This window comes from Mastigoproctus giganteus, chromosome 5, assembly GCF_048544385.1.
Source record: "Mastigoproctus giganteus isolate SK-2022 chromosome 5, ASM4854438v1, whole genome shotgun sequence".
NCBI lineage: Eukaryota > Metazoa > Arthropoda > Arachnida > Uropygi > Thelyphonidae > Mastigoproctus > Mastigoproctus giganteus.
In genome coordinates this window covers 8,532,580-8,558,841 of record NC_143579.1, presented here as the reverse complement: position 1 = coordinate 8,558,841, position 26,262 = coordinate 8,532,580, and the positions used below count along the sequence as shown (strand labels likewise).

The following is a 26,262-nucleotide window of genomic DNA, read 5'->3' as shown; positions in this document are numbered from 1 at the left end:
ACTTTTATTAAGATATAATTTTTTGTTTAAACTTTCATGTGAATGAAACCAAATTAGTTGACCGAACACAAACAAAAGTAGTCTTTGGGCCAACTGGCATTTTTATCCCAAGCAATTTCAACCTATATTAAAACTGAATGGGGAAAAAATAAGGACATCAACTTTTAAGTTTCTAACTAAATTATTCTTCAAATAATTTAGTACATACATTTTACATTTCAACCAACTTTATCATCTCTTTAAGAGACATATGCCACTAAGCTATTTGTTTTTACACATTATCTCAACATTTTTCACCTCAATAGTTATATCTCAACATTTTTCCATCCTCTTACTCTATACTTAAATGCAGTTCATTTTAACATTTGATGTTTAACCTGACCTAGTTAATTTGCTGTTTTGTCACAATTTTCTGGCAGCTGTCACCCAGTTATCTTTATACATAACTAATTGCAAATCAGGCCTATACTAGTGATCCTGAAGGTGTCAGTGTGTACTTTTTTGAAAGTATATATTACACAATAAAAATGTAATTTAAGTAGACTGCATATGATTTCCATTTACTTTTACTTAATTTTTTGAAACATCCAGAGAAAATTGGCAGCTCAGATGCACCATACTTTGATATATATATTTTATTTAAGTATTATCTTGCACACCTTTTGGCATCTCTCATATTGTGGAAATAACTTCACAACTGGGTTGGCATGATTGCAATACCAAGGTACCTAGGATAGGCCAATAAGCTTTGAAAAGGTGCTATCTGGGTGATGGCACCTTTTCAAGGCTTATTTGCCTACTGAGAATAAGTAACAATATTCTTCTGTATTAGTGAAGTGTTACTTATTTGAGGTAGTGCAATACATGATAACTCGTTGTGAAGGTAGTCACAATATGAGATACAATTAAATCAATGCCTTTACACTAGTTATGTAGTTTTTCATTATGAGTTCGCTATGGTGTATTTACACTGATATTTTATGGTGTAACTCTAATTTTATACATGCTCTGCATTTATTTAAAAAAAAATTATTCCTTTAATATTTGATTCTTAAAAATTAATAGAACTATCCACAGGCTGCAAAAGAGTATTTTTGGCATCCAGACCTCAGTTCACTAACTCCCCCCTCCATAGATGAAATAGCAAGCTGAACACACTATTTGTACAAACAGATTTTGATTTAAAACATTTCAAATTCATTTTTTAAAATTTAAGATGTTTGATTTGAGAACATCTCAAGTAGATGTTTGATTTGAGAACATCACAAATCAAACATCTACTACTGTTTTATAAAAACTTTAATACAACCAAAATTTTATCAACACAATTCATAATAACTTTTTAATAATTAAAAAATTAAAGGCTGAAGTTTCAAAAGGTTCTAAACGCCAAAAATAACCGATTATTGACTGTTCCTTAGATTATGAGTAAAAAAAAAACTGTTATGTTAGGGCTACCCAAGAGCCATCTCATATGCCCATGAGTATTATGTCCATGAATTGCAAGCGTGCACTGGTTGATTTGCCTGGACAAAAACACAAGTTTCCCAGGGAGGGGGGCTTGTTATACACAACTGAATCGACTAACTCAACAAAGGAGGGAAAAAAAGCCCATAAAAGTTCCTTGCATCATTGATGGAATTCAAACCCAGGTCTTTTCCATCTGGTGTGTAAATCACTGTGCTACATGTAAGAGTGATAAAAAAGAGGCACAAATATACAGAACAAATATGCAACATACAAATAAACTTTAGTAATATACAATGGGTCCTAAGTGCCAATTATTCATTTTTTAAATTAACAGAAATCTCCATAGCATTCTAGTTAATTTATTTTAACTTTTTATGGATTTTTTTTTCCATAATCAAGTATTTGGGACTCAGAACTATCTTGAGCTTCATCGTATTAAAATTGGTTTCTTTAAAAAAATTTAAAAATAAGAGATATTTATACTATTTTAAAGCCATTAATTTATTAATTAAACTTTCCACATAATCTTCTTCATCTTCATTGAAATCACCACTTGCATCCATTGCCTCTTCCATCTGACTTATATCACCATTAATTTCAGGGCTAACTCCAGAAAAGCTTCCTGTGAAAGCTGTTGGATGTTCTTTGGAATCTGGAGGATAACCGTCTATGTAACCAAATGCCATTAGAATTCTAGGTTTATTTTCTGGATTCTGTTAAAGACAAATGGTTGATATACACATTATTTGATTTATTATTCGATAATGAACAGAAACAGATTATTTTATTTAACTGAACGTGAGCAAAAATATCAGTATTACTACTATATCAACTATGCAAATAGTGAACATTTTTACAAAAAAGCTCACTGCCAAAAAGTGCCTATCCAATTCCACATTGAATTTTACCCAAAGTGTCAACCTCAACCACTGTGGCAGGCAATATGTTCTAATGATCTACGTTATGAAGACATTTAGGAATAATGTTGACCTGTTGCAATAAGAACAGAGAAGAGCAACAAGATTAGTGAGTGGAATAAAAAGGCTGTCTTAACAGGAAAGGCTTCAATTTTGCAAATTGTAACGTCTGAGAATGAGGCACCTGTGAGGAGATCTGACTGAGGTTTTTAAGGTATTGAATGAATTGAGTAAGCTAAATGCTGATGGAATTCTTCCTCTTGTTCAGACAACACACATGAGGGGGGCATAATTAAATTGAGGAAGGACAGTTGCAGGATAGATGTGCAGAAATCTGTCTTCAGCCAGTGGGTAGTTGATTGTTGGAACAAACTTCCATCTGGTATTTTGGAAGTGAGTAGTTTTAATAAATTCAAGGAAGAATTAGACAAATTTTTAGAGGGAATTCAGGTGATGTGGGAAGAGTTTTATTTTCTTTTGGCTGAATATGTACAAGCTCATTTTCTTGCATTATTTGCCATTACTAAATACTAATATGACATACAAACGTAAGCTTTATGAGATCCAGAATTCTGTATTTATGTCCCCTGATTCTTCTTCTCTCTTATACCAGTAAAAATATACCTCTCTGATTCATTTTACTGATTCCTTCAGGAGACCCCCTCCAGGTGTCTTATTACCAAGCATTGCAATCTGCACCTAGTAAGCCATTCTTCATATGGATATTGATTAGCAGTCCTCACCAATCTGGATACCCTTCTTTGAACCTCTCAAGAAGTTTAGGGTGTTTCTTCAAGTGTGGCCACCAGACCTGAACACAATAATCTAAATGAGGGCTCACCATTATCTTAATACGAAGGGATGATGATATCCTTTTCCCTACTTGCAAGGGTCCTATATATACCACAGACAGAACATTGTGTACCTTCCTAGCCACTTGTTTTATGCTGTATGGAAAATTTCATGTCTGACTGGATCATTGATCTCAGAGGCTCACATCTGGTGAGTATGGGCTTGGCACACCCAGGCTCCTGAGGTGGATATTATCATTTTTCTCTTTCTTGGCGATTCCCTTGTACTGCTTGCACGCTCTCTCTCTCTCTCTCCCCCTCAGGGTTACTCAAAATTATTTTTTTTTTGCCTGGTACAGCGTGGGCCTCAGGCTTCCTTGCACCATATGGTTAATAATAATAATAATAATAATAACCCCTAGGTCATTTTGCATGCTAACGCTAAAGTATCAGCATGGAAAGTGATCTTCCTCTCTGATTATAATCATTTGGAATATCAGGCTTAATATCTAAGTATGCAGACAACACGAAGGTTGGCAGGGTTGTTAATGACACTAATCAGAGTACGTCACTGCAACGGGATCTGGAAAATTTGAGCAGCTGAACTGAGTGGTGACAACTGAAATTTAACATTGACAAATGTAAAGTACTGCATATGGGTAGCAGTAACCCCAGGGTAATGTATCAACTGTGTGGAACTACACTGAGGGTGGTAAAGAATGAAAAGACCTGGGGATAATTGTGCAGTCAGATATAAAGTTTTCTGAGCAGTGCAGATGGTCTGAAGGGTAGCTCATGGTGTCTTATCAATGATATACAGGAATGTTTCTAGCAGGGGAAAAGGATATGATTATCTCCTTGTATAAGGCAATGGTCAGGCCACACCTTGATTACTGTATACAGGTCTGGAGGCCACATTTTAGGAAGGATGTAGAGCTGCTGGAATGAGTACAGAGAAGGGCAGCAAGATTAGTGAATGGAACAGAGGATTGCTCTTATGAAGAAAGGCTTGAGTTTTGCAAATTACAGTGTCTGGAGATTAGGAACCTGTGAGGTGATCTGATTGAAGTGTATAAGGCCTTGAATGGTTTGAGCATGCTCAATGCTGATGGGATTCTTCCTCTTTCCCAGATTAATTGCCTGAGGGGACATAAATTCAAACTGAGAAAAGACATTTGCAGAACAGATGTGCTGAAATTTGCCTTTAGCCAGCATCAACTTCTACATCTGTCGTTGTAGAAGTTGACAGCTTAAATAAATTCAAGGCAGAACTATAAAAACATTTGGAGTGAATGGTTGGTAAAATGCAGAGGGTTTTTTTATGGCTGATGCTGTATAAGCTTACTTTCTTGCATTATATGCCTCTGTTAATGCTAATGTCTTTAATTTATGGAATTCATTTGGAATTTGTTTACATAGGACTCAAGGAACATTGATCTGAAGAATGACAAACAGAATTTTGCTTTTAAAGAACGTATTTAGCAGAAAGAAATTTCTGTAGATAATTTTGATATTGTATCTATTATATTAATTGGTCAGTAACGTAAATTTGCTAGGAGTAGTTTCGTCTAATGCAATAATTCTCTCTAAAACAAATATTCCCAAAACTTTTCATTCAGATGACCAAAAAATATGTTTTACTTAATCCACTTTAAATTCTTTTTGCTTTCTATTTTGTTACTGGGCACAGATACAATATCAAAACTATCTACAGAAATTTCTTTCTGCTAAATACATTCTTTAAAAACAAAATTCTGTCTGTCATTCTCAGATCAGTGTTCCTTGAGTCCTATGTAAACAAAAATAAAATAAATAAATAAAAATAGCCTGAAGTTCGTTTAAATTCTGAATCAGAAAGTACTAACAATTTCTTCATTTATACTTCAGAAAAGCATTTAACAGATTTTGACACCATAACCAAATACTTCACATCTAACACAGAGTATATGATACTTTGGGGCTTGTAAAAAGAAGAAAAACTACTGCCAACTGCTGTAAATACCCAAATGGAAACAAACATTAGTCTATTATTTCACATTGTTTAGTAATAGTATTCACCATATAGTGCAAGGAAGCCACAGGCTTTTACTGCACTGGCAGAAAAAAAAAAAAAAAACGATAAGAAAACACAAATTATATGCTTCCCTTTTCATCTAGGTAACTATCAAGTTGACAGTTTGAATTTACTCAAACTGTCAGCTTCAACTACTTGCAAGGGCAACTTGTTTCAGCAATCAGCAACTCACTGGCTACAAGAAAACTTCCTACAATCTAATCTAAACCTCTTCACCTGTAATATGAATTTATGGCCCCTAGTTTTGGAATTCTTTATAACAGTGAAAATTCCACCTTCATTCATTTTACTAATCCTCTCCGTGCCTTATAAACCTCAATAAGGTCATCACTGAGGTGGATGGCTGCCAATCTCAAATAGTCCACATAATCAGCCTTTCCTCATATGGTCATCCTTTTCTCAACCTTGCCATGTGAGATGCCTGTTTTTTGGACCATTTCAAGAAGTGCAATATTTTTTTTCAGATGAGGTCTCCATACTTGAATATGGTATTCCAAATGTGGTCTTACAATTGCCTTATATAGTGGGACTATGACTTCCCTATCTCTACAGGATAGCATTAGCATCAGTAGAGGCATTTGATGGAAGGAAGCAAGCTTATGCAGCATCAACCAAAAAAAAAAAAAATAATAATAAAATAAAATAAATAAATAAAAAAAAAAAAAAATAACCACTTCCACTTCACCCCTCTGTTCGTTCGAAATACCTGTCCAGCCGAGCCTTAAACTTATTTAGGCTATCAACTTCCACGACAAGGGATGGAAGTCTGTTCCACCAACCAACCACCAGTTGGCTAAAGGCAAATTTCCGCACGTCTATCCTACATCTGTCTTTCCTCAATTTGAATTTATGCCCTCTCAGGTGATTATTCTGAGAAAGAGGGAGAATCCCATCAGCATTAAGCATGCTCAAACCATTCAAGGCTTTATACACCTCTATCAGATCACCTCGCTGGTGCCTAGTCTCCAGACACTGTAATTTGCAAAACTTAAGCCTTTCTTCGTAAGAGCACCCCTTTGTTCCATTCACTAATCTTGTTGCCCTTCTCTGTACTCGTTCCAGCAGATCAACATCTTTCTTGCAATGAGGCCTCCAGGCCTGTATACAATACTCTAGGTGTGGCCTGACCATTGCCTTATACAAGGGAATAATCACCTCCTTATCCCTGCTAGAAAAATTCCTATATATCATTGACAATACACCATGAGCTACTCTTGCAGCCCATCTGCACTGCTCAGAGAACTTCATATCTGCCTGCCAAACCACCCCCCAGGTCCTTTTCATTCTCTACCACTGTCAGTGTAGTACCACAGAGTTGATATGTTGCTCTGGGGTTGCTGTTTCCCATATGTAGTACTTTACATTTGTCAATGTTAAACTTCATTTGCCATCTCTCAGCCCATCTGCTCAACCTTTCCAGATCCTGTTGCAGCAGCATAGTGTCAGTAGTGTCCTTGACAACCATGCCAACCTTCTTTTGTCTGCAAACTTGGACATTAAGCTTGATATACCATCATCAATATCATTTATAAATACAGAAAACAATAATGGACCCAATACTGAACCCTGAGGGACTCCACTAATAACATTAGTCCACGATGAGCAGTGTCCATTGATTACCACCCTCTGCCTTCTCCCCCTCAATCACCCCTTTATTCATAGCAGCAATTTGCCTCCAATGCCACACTGCTCCAATTTGTGCAGCAGTCTTCCATGTGCAACAGTATCAAAAGCCTTTCTAAGATCCAAGTATATAATATCAAAGTTATTCCCTGCATCCAGTTCTTTTTGTGACTGCATCATAGTACCCAATCAAATTGGTCAGGCAAGACTCCCCCTTAACAAAACCATGCTCTGTCCGAGCTATAACTGAAGTCTTGTCTAGATGATCCTGCAGTGCTTCTTTAACCAGTGCCTCCATTAATTTCCTGGGAACAGAAGTTAAACTCACAGGTCTATAATTACTTGTGTCAGCCTTTGATCGTCCTTTGTGAATTGGGGTGACATTTGCACATCTCCAGTCTGTGGGTACTTCCCCAGAGTCCAAGGAAGCTCTCATAATTATGGCTAAGGGTTTCCTTACTTCCTTTGCTGCCTCCTTTAATATAACTGGATAGATCCCATCCACCTCAGGTGCCTTTCTTGTGTTTATCTTCAACAATTTCTCCTCCACTTTACTCTCAGAGATTACAAGATTCTCTAGCTTACTGCTAGAGTTGAATACACCTCTGGCATTCCCCTTGCTGAATAACTCCTCATGTGTGAATGTCGATGCAAAATATTCATTTAGTTTGTCAGCTACCTGAGCAGGATCATCAACAGTTGACCCAACGATATCAAGTGGACCAATCTGATTCATCCCCTTCCTTCTGGAGTTTACATAAGTAAAGAACTCTTTGCTGTTTTTCTTTGCATCCCTTGCCAAAGATATCTCGTAATCTGCCTTCACCTGCCTAACCTCTTCTGTAACTTGGTTACAGATCAACTTGTATCTATCATAGGCTTCTGTGTCACATGTTAATTTGTATGTATCCCATGCATTTTTCTTCTCTACCATATGTCTCATTAGTTCATCTGATTCATTTAGGCCTAAACCTTGAACAATATTTCTTAGTTGGTATGTAAAGCCTAGTAGCTTCCAAGATAAGTTCTTTGAATGCTTCCCATTTTGAATTTGCTGTTGGTAACATCATCAGTTGGTCCCACTGTATAGAATTTAAATACTGTCTCAGTCCATCGTAGTCGCCTTTACGAAAGCAATAACCCTTCTCTTTACCCCTAATGGTAGTTACATCTTTGAGTAAATCCCACTTCAGCACACTGTGATCACTGCCACCTAGTGGTTCATTTATCTGCAGATTCTTAATGCATGAAGAATCACTACTGATAATCAAATCGAGAGTATTACTCCCTCTAGTTGCCTCCCGAACATGCTGAGGTAGAAAACAATCATCCAATAAATCCACAAAAGCCTGCTAGTGTGTGAGTGACCAGCCACCAAATTCCAGTCAATATCTGGGAAATTTAAATCCCCCATTATAAGACTCTCTGATTTACTGGCCCACTCTATTTCCCTGTACAGTTTCTTATTATACTCATCAGAGTCATTAGGCCTATAGCACACTCCTACTCTCAATTTTGATCTCCCAATGCTTATGTCACACCAAACTGACTCGACACTGCACTGTCCAGCAATGTCGACTGGCTTCACTTCCTTGGATTTTATGTGTTTCTTAACTAATAGCTTAACCCCTCCTCCCTTCCTATCCTTTCTGTAGACATTGTACTCCCCAAATTCCAGTTCTGCATTCCTTATATCTGTGTGACACCACATCTCTGAAATCCCAACAATATCTGCCTTTGATGTTTTGAGCAATACCTCAAATTCATCAAATTTATTTACTAAACTCCTAGCATTGGTGTACACGCAAGTATACATGCACCTGCTCTTTGTCTTAGCCACCCTAACACAACCCATGTGTTTACTTGTACCCCAATGATTCCCAGCAGTCTCTGAAATATCCTGCATCTTATTTTCCAGGCTGCTGCTCATTCCATAGAAGCAGTGCAAGAATCACTTTCTCCTCTGCCAGTGGCTACTGTTAATCTATTAGTCCTTGTATCCCCCCAATCTAGCAGTTTTCCGACCCACCTAACACTGCCTCGATAGCATCAGCAAACATTTTTGCACCCTTTCTATTTAAGTGTATCCCATCCCTGTAGAAGCAGTCTCTCTTGTTAACAAGTACAGACCAGGCTGAAAAAAATTCTACCCCTTGAGCCCTGCACAATCTTTCCAGGGCCGAATTGATCGACAGGGCTCTCATCATATACTCCCTCCTATCGTGGCTGGGCAGAATTGCAGACACTTTCAAATTCAAACCTAATTCACGGCTTTTTTTGTGGACCTCACCATCTACCATAGTGGACCTCACCATCTGCCGGTCTCCTTCACATGTATTCACATACATGTTAAATTCCCTCTTCCGAATCTTTGATTTAATAGTCAATGCTTTCTCATATGCAGCCTTGGGCTCCCTGTTGCAGGCTTCTGTACTTTTCACTGCTGTGTAACGATCCCATGCTACCTTTCTCTGGTCTATTTGGAACACATGAAACAAACTTCCACAACGGTGGAAGTTAATGGCATGGTGAAATAAGAAGGTTTTTTTTTTTTGGCTGATGCTGCACAAGTTTACTTTCTTCATCATGTGCCTCTACTAATGCCCATGCTAATTTGACCAGCTCTGTAATAATTTATTTTGGCCTCCTCCTCCTGCAATATTTTTTTAATGGTATAGATGCATTCATGGCTTTCTGTGATTTTTTCTTTAAAAGTATTCCATAATTCAAATTTATTCACCCTCCCTTGGAATTTCCCAATTTATAGATGGCATATTGCACCTTAAACTGACAAAGTCCCCTCTTCTGAAGTTCAAAACCTGTGCTTTTACCTTTAACTATTGCAACATTTTTCTTCATATCCCAACTGACGACGGCATGATCACTTCCTGACAATGGTTTCTGTACTTGGAGTCCTGGGATGTCAACTGATTCATACGTAATAATGAGGTCAAGAATATTCTTACTCCACCCCTAGTAACTTCTCTAACTTGCTGGTACAAATAATAATCATTTAGTTTATTTAAAAAACTTTTCCCCATGATGAATTTCCTTTCCACATATTCAACTCGATCTTGGGTAAATTAAAGTCACCCATAATAAGACGTTCACACTTGCTTTTCCATTCTATCTGCCTGTGGAGACTCTCATCATACTCTTTACAATATTCTGGTCTGTAGAATACTCCCACCCTTGTTATACCTTTGCTTCCAACTAACTCACACCACACAGATTCTATGCTGGCAGATGTAACATTAGCATTAGTTGAGGCATATGATGCAAGAAAGCAAGCTTATACAGCATCAGCCAGAAAAAAAAAAACAAAAAACCCTTCCCATTTCACCCATCTGGTCACACCAAATGTTTGATAGTTCAGTCTTAAATTTATTTAAGCTATTAACTTCCACAACAACAGATGGAAATCTGTTCCAGCAATCTACTACCCACTGGCTAAAGGCAAACTTCTGCACACCTATCCTACAACTGTCTTTCCACAATTTCAATCTATGCCCCCTCAGGTTCTTAATCTGAGCAAGCGGAAGTATGTTCAGATTAAGAACCTGAGGCCTTGAATGGTTTGAGCAGGCTCAAACCATTCAAGGCCTTGTACACTTCGATCAGGTCACCTCGCAAGTGCTTAGTCTCCAGATACTGCAATTTGCAGAAATTAAGCCTTTCTTCGTAAGCACACCCCTTTGTTCCTCTCACAAATCTTTTTGCCCTTCTCTGTACTCATTCTAGCAACTCTACATCCTTCCTAAAATGAGGCCTACAGACCTGTATACAGTACTCAAGGTGTGGCCTGACCTCTGCCTTATACAAAGGGATAATCACCTCCTTGTCTCTGCTAGTAAAATTCCAATATATCATTGACAAAACTCCATGACCTGCTCTGGCAGCCCATCTGCACTGCTCAGAAAACTTCAAATCTGACTGCACAATTACCCCCCAAGTCTTTTTTATTCTCCACCTCCCTTAGCGTAGTACCTCTTGGTATGTTTCTCTTGGGTTACTGCTACCCATATGCAGTACTTTGCATTTGTCAATGTTAAACTTCAGTTGACTTTTCAGCCCATCTGCCTAACTTTTCTAGATCCTGTTGCAGTAGCATACTGTCTTTACTGTCATTAACAACCCTGCCAACCTTTGTATTATCTGCAAACTTGGACATTAAGCGCGATATACCTTAATCAATATCATTGATAAATACACAAAACAACTATCAGCCCAGCACCGAACCTTGGGGGATTCCACTATAAACAATAGTTGAGTGATGGACACTGCTCTACATTAGTCCATGTAGAGCAATGTCCATTTATTACCACTCTCTGCCGGCTCCCACTCAACCATCCCTTTATCCATTGCAGTAACTTGCTCTTAATGTCATACTGCTCCAATTTGTACAGCAGTCTTCCACATGCAATAGTATCAAAAGCTTTACTGAAATCCAAGTGTATGATATCAGAATTATTTTTTGCATCCAGTTCCTTTGTGACCACATTGTAGCATCTAATCAAATTGGTCAGACAAGACTGTCTGAACTATTACTGCTATCTTGTAACTCAAGACTCAGGAAAAGATCTTTTTGTGCTCAGGCTGATTTTGGTAAGAAGCATGGCTTCTTCATCCCTTCCACCTTCCCTAAATATATTATACATGCCATAGTGGACCTCACCATCCTCAATTTCCAGGTGACACCATGTTTCTGTTAGCCCCATTATGTTAGCATTAGTTGTCTTAACGAGGAGTTCAAATTCAGGCATTTTATTGACAACAATCCTGACGTTACATTTTATTGACAATGCTCCTGACATATCGGAGAGCTCTGCTGTGGTAGTTTACATTCCCACTGTTTGGCTGATTGAGTAACAGAGAGTGAGGAAGTCCAACAAAGAGATGAACAAGGAGAACCTTGCGGAGGATTCGTGATATATGGAAAGAGAATTGGTTTGATCAATACAAGAAGAGACCACACCGGTTGGATCATGTTACTCTGTCATGCTTTGTCACAAATTACACATGCAGCGTTAATGGGATCTGAAAGAAATGACAGTACTTATGCATAATACGCTATCAAAACTATGACATGGCTTAAGATCTTAATGAGTACAAGCGTGAGATGGTAATGCTGCACATTCCATTTTGCAATGAGGAAACAGATACTGTCAGAGATAGCATATGAACTAGAACAGCATAAATTGTATGAATTGGACTTGGATATTCGCAAAATGGTTGAAATATGTAAGATGATGTGTCAAGACAATGAAGACAGGGACCCTCATGAAGCATGCAGTTTACAATCATCCAAAAAATGTTCACAATCATCCAAACAGCAAGATGAATGAGGATCTAAAGCTCACTACACTCAACCGACTCAGAGCAACTGCAAAGAAATGCAAAAACTTAATGACCAACAAGGACTTCTGCAACTTAACGAAAATGGCCAATGACAAGCAAAAGATTCTACTTATGCACGTAATTTGGAGTATGTTATCTCACAATCGCGAATTGATTCAAATATTCTTAACTGGCCCAGCTGGTTGTGGCAAAATGTTTACAATTCGCCTCGTGATGGAAATATACAACTGCTTAAACAATACAGATGTGTACTGTAAGGCCTACATGTGCTTCAACTGGTAAGGTTGCCATTGCGATAGACAGAACTATTGTACACACTGCCCTCAACATATTCATTTCGAATCGGTAGAAGTCATACAATACAGATCGCTTTTTAAGTATGTCAGAGTGCTAATAATTGATGAAGTCAGTATGATAGGTGCGAAGTTGTTATCACAAATGGATATGAGGCTAAAACAGATAACTGGAAATGTCAAAATGAGCTTCGGTGGGCACAACATGTTCCTAATCAGGGCCTTATATCAGCTACCTCCTGTTCGAGTGACCCCGGTCTATAAACAGATAAAGCAGCATATCGATGGCCCACTATCTGGCATGGTCTCAAATACTACGAACTTGATCAAGTTATGCACCACTTGAACATCATGTTCTCATCTGTATTAACCAAAATCGGTACCGAAGCTAAATTAGATCAGAATGAGCAAGAACTTATCGAGTTGTGTTTTGTTTGATCACCTCTGCCCAAACAGTATACGACTCTAATTGAGAAATAATTCCATCAATGAGTACAACTGCGCAATCCTCATAGCCACGGAGGAGAAAGTGGAATCAGTCGCACAAGACATCTTCATGGGTTGCACGAACACGGGGCATGAAGCACACATCACCAGACTCTCTAAAATGTCAGTTATCGACACTGGCAGATTACTTTACAAGCTCCCACTGGAAAGCAGTATATGATCACCACCAATGTCGATGTCACTAATGGGCTCGATAACGGAGCCCTTGGTAAATTATCCAAGGTTGAATACAACGAAGAGCAACAGATATGATTGTTTCTCGAATTTATCACCTCGGCTAAGATCCGAAAGTTAGCTTGCAAGAAGGCGGCGAGATATGCACAATCAAACAACATCAATCCCACAGCTGTGATGCTTGCAAGGCAAACCGCAAGTATATCCTCTCATACCAGCTTGTGCAATGATGACAGACAAGTCACATTTAATATAGTGGTTTACAAGTATGAAAAGGGGCACAAACAGCATTTGGTTTATGTTGCTATGTCACATGTAACTGACATCAATGGACTTTACATCATCTCACTGACTGGTGACAAGAGATTCTACCATGGCCTGAGAAATGCTACATCCACCATCGATGTACAAAATGAATTTGTCAGGCTTGAGACTAATCGGCTACAAACAAGACAGGACAGCTTGCTCAAATTCATCCATGATAGAAAAGAACTCTCAGTTCTCTCATTCAACTACCAAAGCCTACGGGCACACCACACTAACACTGTTACACAGCAATGCCAAATCTTGCTGTTATCTGATACTTGGTTAGAAATTAACAAGAGTGTCAGCATCTCGAACTTCAGTTGCATAATTCAGTTCAAGCAAGAAACCAAACGGGCAACTGGAGTCACAATATATCACATCAAGATGGACCAGGTACACATTGTTACGTCATATTTATATGTCATCTATCAACAAATGACTGGTCCAACAGTCAGTGTTTGGCCCATCGGCGATATAGGTACAGCAAAATGCTTTTTACCCAGTGGCCAAGTGATACAATGGTTGTCTATATTTCTCCTAACAGTGATATACAGGATATAACTGACTTCATTCATTTCGCTTTGCTCCTGTACTCAATTCAAGGTGCATCATTGTTAAAGAAAGATTTACTATAAAGTATTTAAGGCAAAGGCCTCATGCTACGAGGTAGAATGACTAATATGTAGGTTAGTGAAAATGCATCATTTTAACATAGCTATCTACCAAAGTAGTTAAATTAATTAATTAAATTGGCATCATTTTGGTATCGACGAGGAATATTACAACTTTCTAAAAGTGATAAAGTCCAAGAAACCTATAGGGAAAAAGAAAAAATTAGTCAAGAAACACTTGTTATGATGAACTGAAGGCGACAAATGAAGAGCAAGATAAACACTGACAAGGAGAAAATTGAGTATACGGAGTTATGCAAAGCCATTAGAAAGAGACTCAAAGAGGACATAAGAAGATTTAACACAAGAAAAGTAAAACAAGCATTAAGGGAAAACAAAGGACTTAAATCAGCAGCCATGAGCAGTAATACAGAAAGACATATGATACTGAAACTGAAGAATAGCAATGGTGTACTTATAAATAGCAGAGAAGGCATAATTCAAAGAGCAAAGACTACTATAGAGAATTATACAAGTAGTGAGGGAATGATGTCAGCAGTGGGGAAGATGGACTGCAAATTAGCAACACATACGACATACCAGATATTCTTCCTGATGAGGTAGAACATGCATTGAGGAAAATGAAGAATCAGAAAAAAAAAAACCCCACTCCCATTTCACCCCTCCATTCTTTCGAAATACCTGTCCAGCTGAGCCTTAAATTTATTTAGGCTATCAACTTCCACAACAAAGTATGAAAGTCTGTTCCACCAACCAACTACCTGCTGGCTAAAGGCAAACTTCTGCACTAAAGGCAAACATCCTACATCTGTCTTTCCTCAATTTGAATTTATGCCCTCTCAGGTGATTATTCTGAGCAAGAGGAAGAATCCCATCAGCATTGAGCATGCTCCAACCATTCAAGGCTTTATACACCTCTATCAGATCACCTCGCGGGTGCCTAGTCTCCAGACACTAATTTGCAAAACTTAAGCCTTTTTTCGTAAGAGTACCCCCTTCGTTGCATTCACTAATCTTATTGCCCTTCTCTGTACTCGTTCCAGCAGCTCTACATCGTTCTTGAAATGAGGCCTCCAGACCTGTACACAGTACTCTAGGTGTGGCCTGCCCATTGCCTTTTACAAGGGAATAATCACCTCCTCATCCCTGCTAGAAAAATTATTGTATATCATTGACAAGACACCATGAGCTACTCTTGCACCCCGTCTACACTGCTCAGAAATTTCATATCTGCCTGCATAATTACCCCCAGGTCCTCTTCATTCTCTACTACTGTCAGTGTAGTACCACAGATTTGATACATTGATCTGAGATTACTGTTTCCCATATGTAGTACTTTACATTTGCCAATGTTAAACTTTATTTGCCACCTCTCAGCCCATCTGCTCAACCTTTCCAGATCCTGTTGCAGCAGCATACTGTCAGTAGTGACCTTAATAAACCTGCCAACCTTCGTATTGTCTACAAACTTGGACATTAAGCTTGATTACCATCATCAATATCATTTATAAATACAGAAAACAACAATTGATCCAACACTGAACCATGAGGAACTCCACTAATAACATTAGTCCATGATGAGCAGTGTCCATTGATTACCATTCTCTGTCTTCTCCCCTCAACCATTCCTTTATCCATAGCAGCAATTTGCCTCCAATGCCACACTGCTCCAATTTGTGCAACAGAGTTCCATGTGCAACAGTATCAAAGGCCTTTCTAAGATCCAAATATATACTATCAAAGTTAGTCCCTGCATCCAGTTCTTTTGTTACTCCATCATAGTATCCAATCAAGTTGGTCAGGCAAGACTTATCCTTAACAAAACCATGCTGTGTCCGAGCTATAACTGAAGTCTTGTCTAGATGATCCTGCAGTGCTTCTTTAACCAGTGCCTCCATTAATTTCTGGAACAGAAATTAAACTCACAGGTCTATAATTACTTGTGTCAGCCTATAATCCTCCTATGTGAATTGGGGTCACATTTGCACATCTCGAGTCTATGGGTACCTCCCCTGAGTCCAAAGAAGCTCTCATAATTATGGGTAAGGGTTTGCTTACTTCCTCTGTGTGGCACCTCCGTAGCCAGGTGGGAAGGAGCAGCAGTGCATAGCACACGCTTCTTGATTAGACTGGGGTTCGAGCCCGTCACCACCAAATACGGAGGATGCGGAAAGGTCAGGAAATGACCACCGCATATCGCGGAGCAATATGGCCTTAGTTGCTAATGCTCCTAAAAACCAAATAACAAAAACAACAACTTCCTCTGCTGCCTCCTTTAATGCAACTGGATAGATCCACCCAGGGTCCCTTTTTTATGTTTATCCTCAACAATTTCTCCTCCACTTTCCTCTGTTATTACAAAATCATCTAGCTCCCTGCCAGAGTTTACTTCCCTTCTGGCATTCCCCTTGCTGAATAACTCCTCATGTGTGAATTTAGATGCAAAATACTTGTTTAGTTTGTTAGCCACCTGAGCAGGATCATCAACAGTTAAACCACTGATATCAAGTGGACCAATCTGATTCATCCTCTTCCTTCTAGAGTTTACATAAGTAAATAACTCTTTGCTGTTTTTCTTTGCATCCCTTGCCAAAGATTTCTCGTAATCTGCCTTCGCCTGCCTAACCTCCTTTGTAACTTGGTTACAGATCAACTTGTATCTATCATAGGCTTCTGTATCACGTGTTAATCTGTATGAATCCCATGCATTTTTCTTCTCTGTCATATGTCTCATTAGTTCGTCTGACATCCATTTAGTCCTAAACTTTGAACAATATTTCTTAGTAGGTATGTAAAGCTTAGTAGCTTCCAAGATAAATTCTATGAATGCTTCCCATTTTGAATTTGCAGTTGGTAACATCATCAGTTGGTCCCACTGTATAGAATTTAAATACTGTCTCAGACCATCGTAGTCGCCTTTACGAAAGTAAAAACCCTTCCCTTTACCCCTGATGGTAGTTACCTCTTTGAGGAAATCCCACTTCAGCACACTGTGATCACTGCCACATAGTAGTTCCTTTATCTGCAGATTCTTAATGCATGAAGAATCACTACTGATAATCAAATCGAGAGTATTACTCCCTCTAGTTGCCTCCCGAACATGCTGAGGTAGAAAACAATCATACAATAAATCCACAAAAGCCTTGTTAGTGTGTAAGTGACCAGCCCCCAAATTCCAGTCAGTATCTGGGAAATTTAAATCCCCCATTATAAGACTCTCTGATTTACTGGCCCACTCTATACAGTTTCTTATTATACTCATCAGAGTCATTAGGCCTATAGCACACTCTTACTCTCAATTTTGATCTCCCAATGCTTATGTCACACCAAACTGACTCGACACTGCATTGTCCAGCGATGTCGACTGGCTTCACTTCCTTGGATTTTATGTATTTCTTAACTAATAGCATAACCCCTCCTCCCTTCCTATCCTGTCTGTAGACATTGTACTCCCCAAATTCCAGTTCTGCATTCATTATATCTGTGTGACACCACATCTCTGAAATCCCTACAATATTTGCCTTTGATGTTTTGAGCAATACCCCAAATTCATCAAATTTATTTACTAAACTCCTAGCATTGGTGTACACGCAAGTTTACATCCACCTGTTCTTTTTCTTAGCTATCCTAACAAAACCCATGTGTTTACTTGTATCCCAATGATTCCCAGCAGTCTCTGAAATATCCTGCATCTTATTTTCCAGGCTGCTGCTCATTCCAATAGAAGCAGCACAAGAATCACTTTCACCTCTGCCAGTGGCTACTGTTAATCTATTAGTCTTGTATCCCCCCAATCTAACAGTTTTCCGACCCACCTAACACTGCCTCGATAGCATCAGCAAACATTCTTGCACCCTTTCTATTTAAGTGTATCTCATCCCTGTAGAAGCAGTCTCTCCTGTTAACAAGTACAGACCAGGCTGAAAAAAATTCTACCCCTTGAGCCTTGCACAATCTTCCCAGGGCGGAATTGATCGGCAGGGCTCTCATCATATACTCCCTCCTATTGTGTCTGGGCAGAATGTTCCCAGAAAATTAATGGAGGCACTGGTTAAAGAAGCACTGCAGGATCATCTAGACAAGAGTTCAGTTATAGCTCGGACACAGCATGGTTTTGTTAAGGGGATGTCTTGCCTGACCAATTTGATTGGATACTATGATGCAGTCACAAAAGAACTGGATGCAGGGAATAACTTTGATATTATATACTTGGATCTTAGAAAGGCTTTTGATACTGTTGCACATGGAAGACTGCTGCACAAATTGGAGCAGTGTGGCACTGGAGGCAAATTGCTGCTATGGATAAAGGGGTGGTTGAGGGGAAGAAGACAGAGAGTTTTAATCAATGGACACTGCTCAACGTGGACTAATGTTATTAGTGGAGTTCCTCGGGGTTCAGTGTTGCGTCCATTATTGTTTTCTGTATTTATAAATGATATTGATGATGGTATATCAAGCTTAATGTCCAAGTTTGCAGACAATACGAAGGTTGGCATGGTTGTCAAGGACACTACTGACACTATGCTGGTGCAAAAGGATCTGGAAAGGTTGAGCAGATGGGCTTAGAGGTGGCAAATGAAGTTTAACATTGACAAATGTAAAGTACTACATATGGGAAACAGAAACCCCAGAGCAACGTATCAACTCTATGGTACTACACTGTCAGTGGTAGAGAATGAAAGGGACCTGGGGGTGGTTGTGCAGGCAGATATGAAGTTCTCTGAGCAGTGCAGATGGGCTGCAAGAGTAGCTCATGGTGTATTGTCAATTATATATAGGAATTTTTCTAGCAGGGATAAGGAGGTGATCATTCCCTTGTATAAGGCAATGGTCAGGCCACACTTAGAGTATTGTATACAGGCCTGGAGACCTCATTTCAAGAAGGATGTAGAGCTGCTGGAATGAGTACAGAGAAGGGCAACAAGATTAGTGAATGGAACAAAGGGGTACTCTTACAAAGAAAGGCTTAAATTTTTGCAAATTACAGTGTCTGGAGACTAGGCACCAGTGAGGTGATCTGACAGAGGTGTATAAAGCCTTGAATGGTTTGAGCATGCTCAATGCTGATGGGATTCTTCCTCTTGCTCAGAATAATCACTTGAGAGGGCATAAATTCAAACTGAGGAAAGATAGATGTAGGATAGACGTACGGAAATTTGCCTTTAGCCAACTGGTGGTTGGTTGGTGGAACAGACTTCCATCCCTTGTCGTGGAAGTTGATAGCCTAAATAAGTTTAAGGCTCAGCTGGACAGGTATTTCGAACGAACTGAGGGGTGAAGTGGATGTGGTTATTTTTTATTTATTTATTTAATTTTTTTTTTTTTTTTGCTGATGCTGCATAAGCTTGCTTTCTTGCATAAAATGCCTCTACTAATGCTAATACTAATTACTCCCTCTAGTTGCCTCCCAAACATGGTGATGTAGAAAACAATCATCCAGTAAATCCACAAAAGTCTTGGAAGTGTGTGAGTGACAAACCCACAAATTCCAGTCAATATCTGGAAAATTAAAATTCCCCATTATAAGACTCTCCAATTTACTGGCCCACTACTACTGCCCTGTACAGTTTCTTATTAAACTCATCAGAGCCATTAGGCTTATAACACACTCCTACTCTCAATTTTGATCTCCCAATGCTTATGTCACACCAAACTGACTCGACAGTGCACTGTCCAGCAATGTCGACTGGCTTCACTTCCTTGGATTTTATGTGTTTCTTAACTAATAGTATAATCCTCCTCCCTTCCCATCCTGTCTATCCTTTCTGTACACATTGTACTCCCCAAATTCCAGTTCTGCATTCCTTATATCTGTGTGACACCACATCTCTGATATCCCAACAATATCTGCATTTGATATTTTGAGCAATACCTCAAATTCATCAAATTTATTTACAAAATTCCTAGCATTGGTGTACACGCAAGTATACATGCACCTGTTCCTATTCTTAGCTACCCTAACACAACCCATGTGTTTACTTGTACTGCAATGACTCCGAGCAGTCTCTGAAATACCCTGCATCTTGTTTTCCAGGCTGCTGCTCATTCCAATAGAAGCAGTGCAAGAATCATTTTCACCTCTGCCAGTGGCTACTGTTAATCTATTAGTCCTTGTATCCTCCTAAAACTAGCAGTTTTCTGACCCACCTAACAATGCCTCTATAGCATCAGTTACTGTAGAGTTGTTAAAATTGGGAGGAAGAGACATAACACAAAAACTGGCAAGGCTCTTCACAAAGTGCATTAGAAAAGATGTGATGCCTAAGCAGTGGAGTAATGCAATCATAGTTTTGCTGCATAAGAAAGGAGATAAATCAGAAATTGGAAATTATATACCAATTAGCTTGTTATCCCACATCTACAAGTTATTCACAAGGGTCATTACTAACAGATTAGAAAGAATACTTGATGTGAATCAACCGAAAGGGCAAGCTGGCTTTAGTGCAGGATTCTCAACTATGGATCACCTTCACATAATATCACAGCTAATGGAGAAAGCAAAAAATGAATATAAAACACCATTATGCCTGGCATTTGTGGATTATGAAAAGGCATTTGACTCCATACAGCATAAGGCAATGTTTTGGGCACTAGAAAGACAAGGCATAGATATCTCATATACAGTCTGTCCTCGTAATAGCACGATAGTTGCGTTCCTAGAAATCCTCGTGCAATGCAAAATCGTGCAATATAAACAACAGGCCCTATGGGAAAAGTAGGGTTAGGTGCCGACCACCCAAGATTGAACACACATTTGGAACCAAAACATTACCAAACACAATAAATAATCGGGTAAATTTAATCGTTATAAAATACTTACGTATTTTATAACGATTAAAATACGTAAAAAAAATAATATTATATTATAATAAAGTATTTTTAGTATTTTTTAATACTAAAAAAGTATTTTTTACGAATAAAATACGTATTTTATTCGTAAAAAAATTATTATATTAAATAAAATAGTCGTAATAAAATACTTACGTATTTTATAATACGTAAGTCGTAATAAAATATTGCTAATGCTTTTGCTTCTATCGTAAGCAAACTTGCTTTTTGTTTGATTTTCTATCCAAAAAGATGACAGCCATTCCATCTCTTCCAATTCTTTGTGTCTTAATCTAATGGATTTTAATTACACTTTGAGTTGTTTCCGCTATGAAAGTTGTTTTTATTTTCTCTGCATTCTTTGTAATTCTCGGCGTTGCTTCATTTAGGTCTGTAGCACGTGCAATATCACATGGTCTTTCATTTCGCTCAAAGCGTTTCACAATTTCATATTTTTTCTCTATTGACAGAAGCGGACTGGCCATAAGCCTTACGGTGGAAACCATGGTGGGCTGGAGGCCGGTGTGATTTTGGCCATAAACCGTAGTATGAGGCCACTATAAATTTTCCCGGGTAAGAATTTTTGATCCAGTCCGCCTCTGTTTATCGATATTGATTTTTTTTTTTTCTCTCTGAATCTGCAGTGTCTTAGCCAGGACGCTTCCTTTTCACACCTTTTAAGTATTTTACTAATTTTTAGGGAATAAAGCACAATTACAAAACAAGGAGGCACGCTTGATACACATAAACAAAGCTGCGCGCGTGTAGCAACTGAATAAACAACACCGTAAAGGCCAAGATACACTATTAACACCTCACATTTTACTAAAGCACATTTCTGGGGGTTACTACCATAAAACAATAAAAACAATTTCCAGTTGCGTTTCTGCTAGTGGAATCTGTTATAAACTGGTAGTAAACTCCATCTAATTGCATTTGCGATTATATCGATAGCTGGAATTGTGTTGGTTTTTACGTTATTATGGTGAAATGTGTTTCCCCTTCACTGATATAAAACACATAAATACATTTTCAGAATCTTCTTCATTCCTATGGTGTTGCATTCAGTTGGGGTGATTCCGCATTCGACTGCCATTTCTTGTAAACACAAAGGCGAATCGTGTATAAGCGAATTCAGTTCGTGTTATATAAGATAACGTTCCCCTATTTATAAATCGTGTATGATTGAATTCGTGTAATGCAAACACGTGTTATACGAGGACCGACTGTATTATGATTTTGAAGAAAATATATGAGAACTCTACCTCCTTTATTAGATTAGACAAAGACAGTAGGAAATTTAAAATCGAGAAAGGAGTTCGACAACACAATATCTCCAAAGCTGTTTACTGTTTTTTTTTGTTTGTTATTTAGTTTTTAGGAGCATTAGCAACTAAGGCTATATTGCTCCGGGAATATGCGGTGGTCATTCCTGACCTTTCCGCATCCTCCGTATTTGGTGGTGACGGGCTCGAACCTCAGTCTAATCAAGAAGCGTGTGCTACGCACTGCTGCTCCTTCCCACCTGGCTACGGAGGCGCCAGCTGTTTACTGCTGTCCTTGAGGAAGCTTTCAGAAGATTAGACTGGTCGCAGAAAGGAGTCAATGTGAATGGAGATACCTAAACCATTTATAATTTGCAGATGACATTGTGGTCATAAGCCACAATCCCAAAGAATTAGATGTTTGTTTGTTGTTTGTTATTTGGTTTTTAGGAGCAACTAAGGCCATATTGCTCCGGGGAATATGCGGTGGTCATTCCCTGACCTTTCTGCTTCCTCTATATTTGGTGGTGATGGGCTCGAACCTCGGTCTAATCAAGAAGTGTGTGCTACGCACTGCTGCTCCTTCCTACCTGGCTATGGAGGCGCCTCCAAAGAATTAGAGGAAAATCTTAATCAGCTATTCACAGTTAGTAAGGATTTTGGACTAAAGATGAATACAGCTAAAACAAAAGTAATGATGAACAAGTATGGCACAGAAAGGGACATAATGATTGAAGGAGCAGTAATTGAAAAGGTGGAGTCATATACTTATCTGGGACAAGTTATTAGCTGTAATAATGATAAATGGCTGGAAGTCAAGAGAAGAATAAATTTTGGATCAATAGCATTCAGGAAATATAGTCACATACCGAAGAGCAATATCTCAGTTTGTCTGAAACTTAAAATAATGAACCAATGTATACTCCCCACCATGACTTATGGAAGTGAAACTTGGGCACTCACCAAAAGAATGGAAGAGAAGCTGAGAACTACACAGCGAAGAATGGAACGAATTATATTGGGAATCAGACTGTTAGATAAGAAGAGAAACACATGGATTAGGCAGCAAACTCAAGTAAAGGACATTCTTATCAAAACTAAAGAACTAAAATGTTCTTGGGCAGGACACATAGCTCGGAGACATGATGACAGATGGACTAAGAAAATAACAGAATGGTACTCAAGAGGAGCTAGAAGAAAACCTGGAAGACAAAGGTGGAGATGGATAGATGAAATTCATAAGTTTGTGGGTAGTAAATGGATGGCCAGTGCTCAAAACAGAAGGAACTGCAAAGTTGCTGGAGAGGCCTTCATCCTGCAGTGGATTGAAAATGGCTGATGATGATGATGATCGTTTTGGTTATATCTCATATTGTGACTGCCTTCACAATGAGTTGCCATGGTATTGTACTACCTCAAATAAATAACACTTCACCAGTGGAGAAGACTATTGTTATTTATTCTCAGTGGACACCACCACCACCACCCAGACGGCACTGTTTCAAAGCTTCTTAGCTTCTCTTCGGTGGGTGGGCAGGTACCCTGGTGTTGCAATAGTGACAACCCAGTTATGAAGTATAACTTCACAATATGAGCGATGTCTGATGGTGCATAGTGATATAGACTATAAAGTATTTAAGGGCAAAGGCTTCATGCTACGAGGTAGAATGACCTCGTAGCACCTACCAAAGAGAAGCCAACAAGCTTTGAAACGGTGCCATCTGGGTGGTGGTATCTGCTGAGAATAAATAACAATAGTCTTCTCCACTGGTGAAGTGTTATTTATTCGAGGTAGTACAATACCATGGCAACTCGTTGTGAAGGCAGTCACAATATGAGATATAACCAAAACGATGCCAATTTAATTAATTTGACTACTTTGGTAGATAGCTATGTTAAAACGATGCATTTGCACTAACCTATATATTAGAAAGATTTACATAAAATACCCATGATCACAAGTGGCGATTTCAACATGAACTTCGAACTGGAAGAAAGTAAACTGTTAATTACTTTCCTGCAAGAAATGTTCGATCTCAGAATGAACACTAATCCCTCAATCTCAACTACAAGAATGGGTACATCAATCGATGCTGTTTTTAAGAGATTTTTAGATATGTTGCAGTCGCAAGTATATGTTTCTTGTCTTCCAGCTGAAATTATGGAAATTTGTGAATTTGTGTAAATAAAATATTTACAATACAAAAGCTCTTATTTCGTAATCAAGATATACGAATCAAAATACCTAAAAGAAATGCGAAGATTAGTAACCTTAACAGAAATTATGTCATTTCCATTAAGGTTACTAATTGTTCCATCATTACTAATCGTTAATGAAATGACGTCATTTCTGTTAGTAACTTTATTCCTATGATTCCCCATTAGTCCCATGATCCTTTTGTGCGATCTCCTGTCCCGACTTCATTTTTTTTGTTATGAAACAGAAATGACGTTAAATGGCATCATTTCCACGTCACAAAATCATGACAAATTGATTTTACTACCATCCGAAATTTAGTAGGTGCCACCAAAGATGTTTACACATCAATAATGCTCTCTTTACCTCTCTTACAATCTGACAATCTGTTGGTGACATAATCAATTGTTTCTCCTGACAAACACATTCTGATTCTGGACCACCTTTCTTTATTACAAAAAAATGTTACCTGTTACCTTAACAACAGAGTCTCCCAATAAAACTATATCACTTTCGACCAGAGCAGTCTGCACTTGACTATTCTTTTGTGGGACCTGAATCAAGGGTGCATCAACTGGCAGGTCATGAGATATTTGAGTCCCTGATGAGCTGTCAGTTACATTTGTTAATAAGGCAAGCTCTTTTCTTCAGGGACTCAAATTCTTCTCATAACACATCAAGTTCTAATTTGAGATCAAGACATTTCTCACATCAGTTGCAAAGAAAACAATCATCAGTTGAGCTAGGTCTGTCTACCATTTAGAATATGTGGAACAGGCTATACAAATGACTAAGTTGTAACTCACACTTGAAATGCCTGCAGGCATTTTCGCCTGAGGCCCATTGTCCTTGGACTTTATATTGTAAGTGCATCTTGTAGCAACCATTATTTAAGTAAAATTTGAAATTTACAAAACTTAAGAAATTTAAATTTATAATAAATTACAGAAGTTATGTTAAAAAAATATTGCAGAAATTAAACTGTTAAAACTGCTAAAGAAGTTAAACTTAAGCCACTGAACGAAAGTTACAAAGTTCCTGCCAAAATATCAATAAAAAAGGCTATCTGAATATTAAGCTGTAGTTTTCAAAATACTTTACAAATTTAAACTTACAACATACCACAGAATTTAAATTGACAAAGTATTACAGAAATTATACTGCTGAAAAAACTTTAAACCACTAGTAAAATTAAATTTAAGCTATCCAAATGAAAGTTACGAAGTTCATGCCAAAATATTGATAGCAAAGGCTATCTGAATATTAAGCTGTAGCTTTCCAAATACTTATCTAAATACAAAAATAAACTAACCCATGTTATTATAGAAATTCACACTATATATTTACTACAGTTTAATATCTTCAAATAAAAATAAAACACTCAAAATTATTCAAAAATTAACCTGCTATGAAGAGTTTTGTAAATATGCAGCCACACACTGTAGCATCAATCCCAGAAATTCAATCCAGTTTAAATGAAGTATGAATATATGTCAGTACAATAATTATGCCAGCAGAGCAGGGAAACAAATTTCATAATCAGCAACACCAACCAATGCAGCCAATACATTGGATGGGAAGCTGAATTTTATGATGTCAAGTCTGTCATAATGTTGGACTACAAAAGGTTAGTGAGGGTATCTGACTAAAAATTTCCCTTGATTAATTAATGCCAACAATATTCTGAACTTGTATAGATACTTTGAACCCATTTAAATCAAAATCGATGTATTTTGGTTTCTTGAACTTCAAATCAATCAGGTTTTACTGTACTACAAACTTATCTTTTGAATGTTAATGTGCAATAAATATGTATGGGTATTTATA

The 26,262-nt window shown here is 38.1% G+C and overlaps 1 protein-coding gene across 1 annotated transcript in view; it reads right to left on the bottom strand.

Moving 5' to 3' along the window:
- Nucleotides 1-1,952: 1,952 nt before the first annotated feature.
- The window catches only part of LOC150085155 (uncharacterized), a 66,611-nt gene continuing 42,301 nt past the window's right edge, over nucleotides 1,953-26,262 (bottom strand). The window contains exon 7 of the mRNA XM_090373850.1: nucleotides 1,953-2,183. Within this exon, the coding sequence (XP_090229976.1) occupies nucleotides 1,953-2,183 (231 nt within the window). The remainder of the gene's footprint in view (nucleotides 2,184-26,262) is intronic.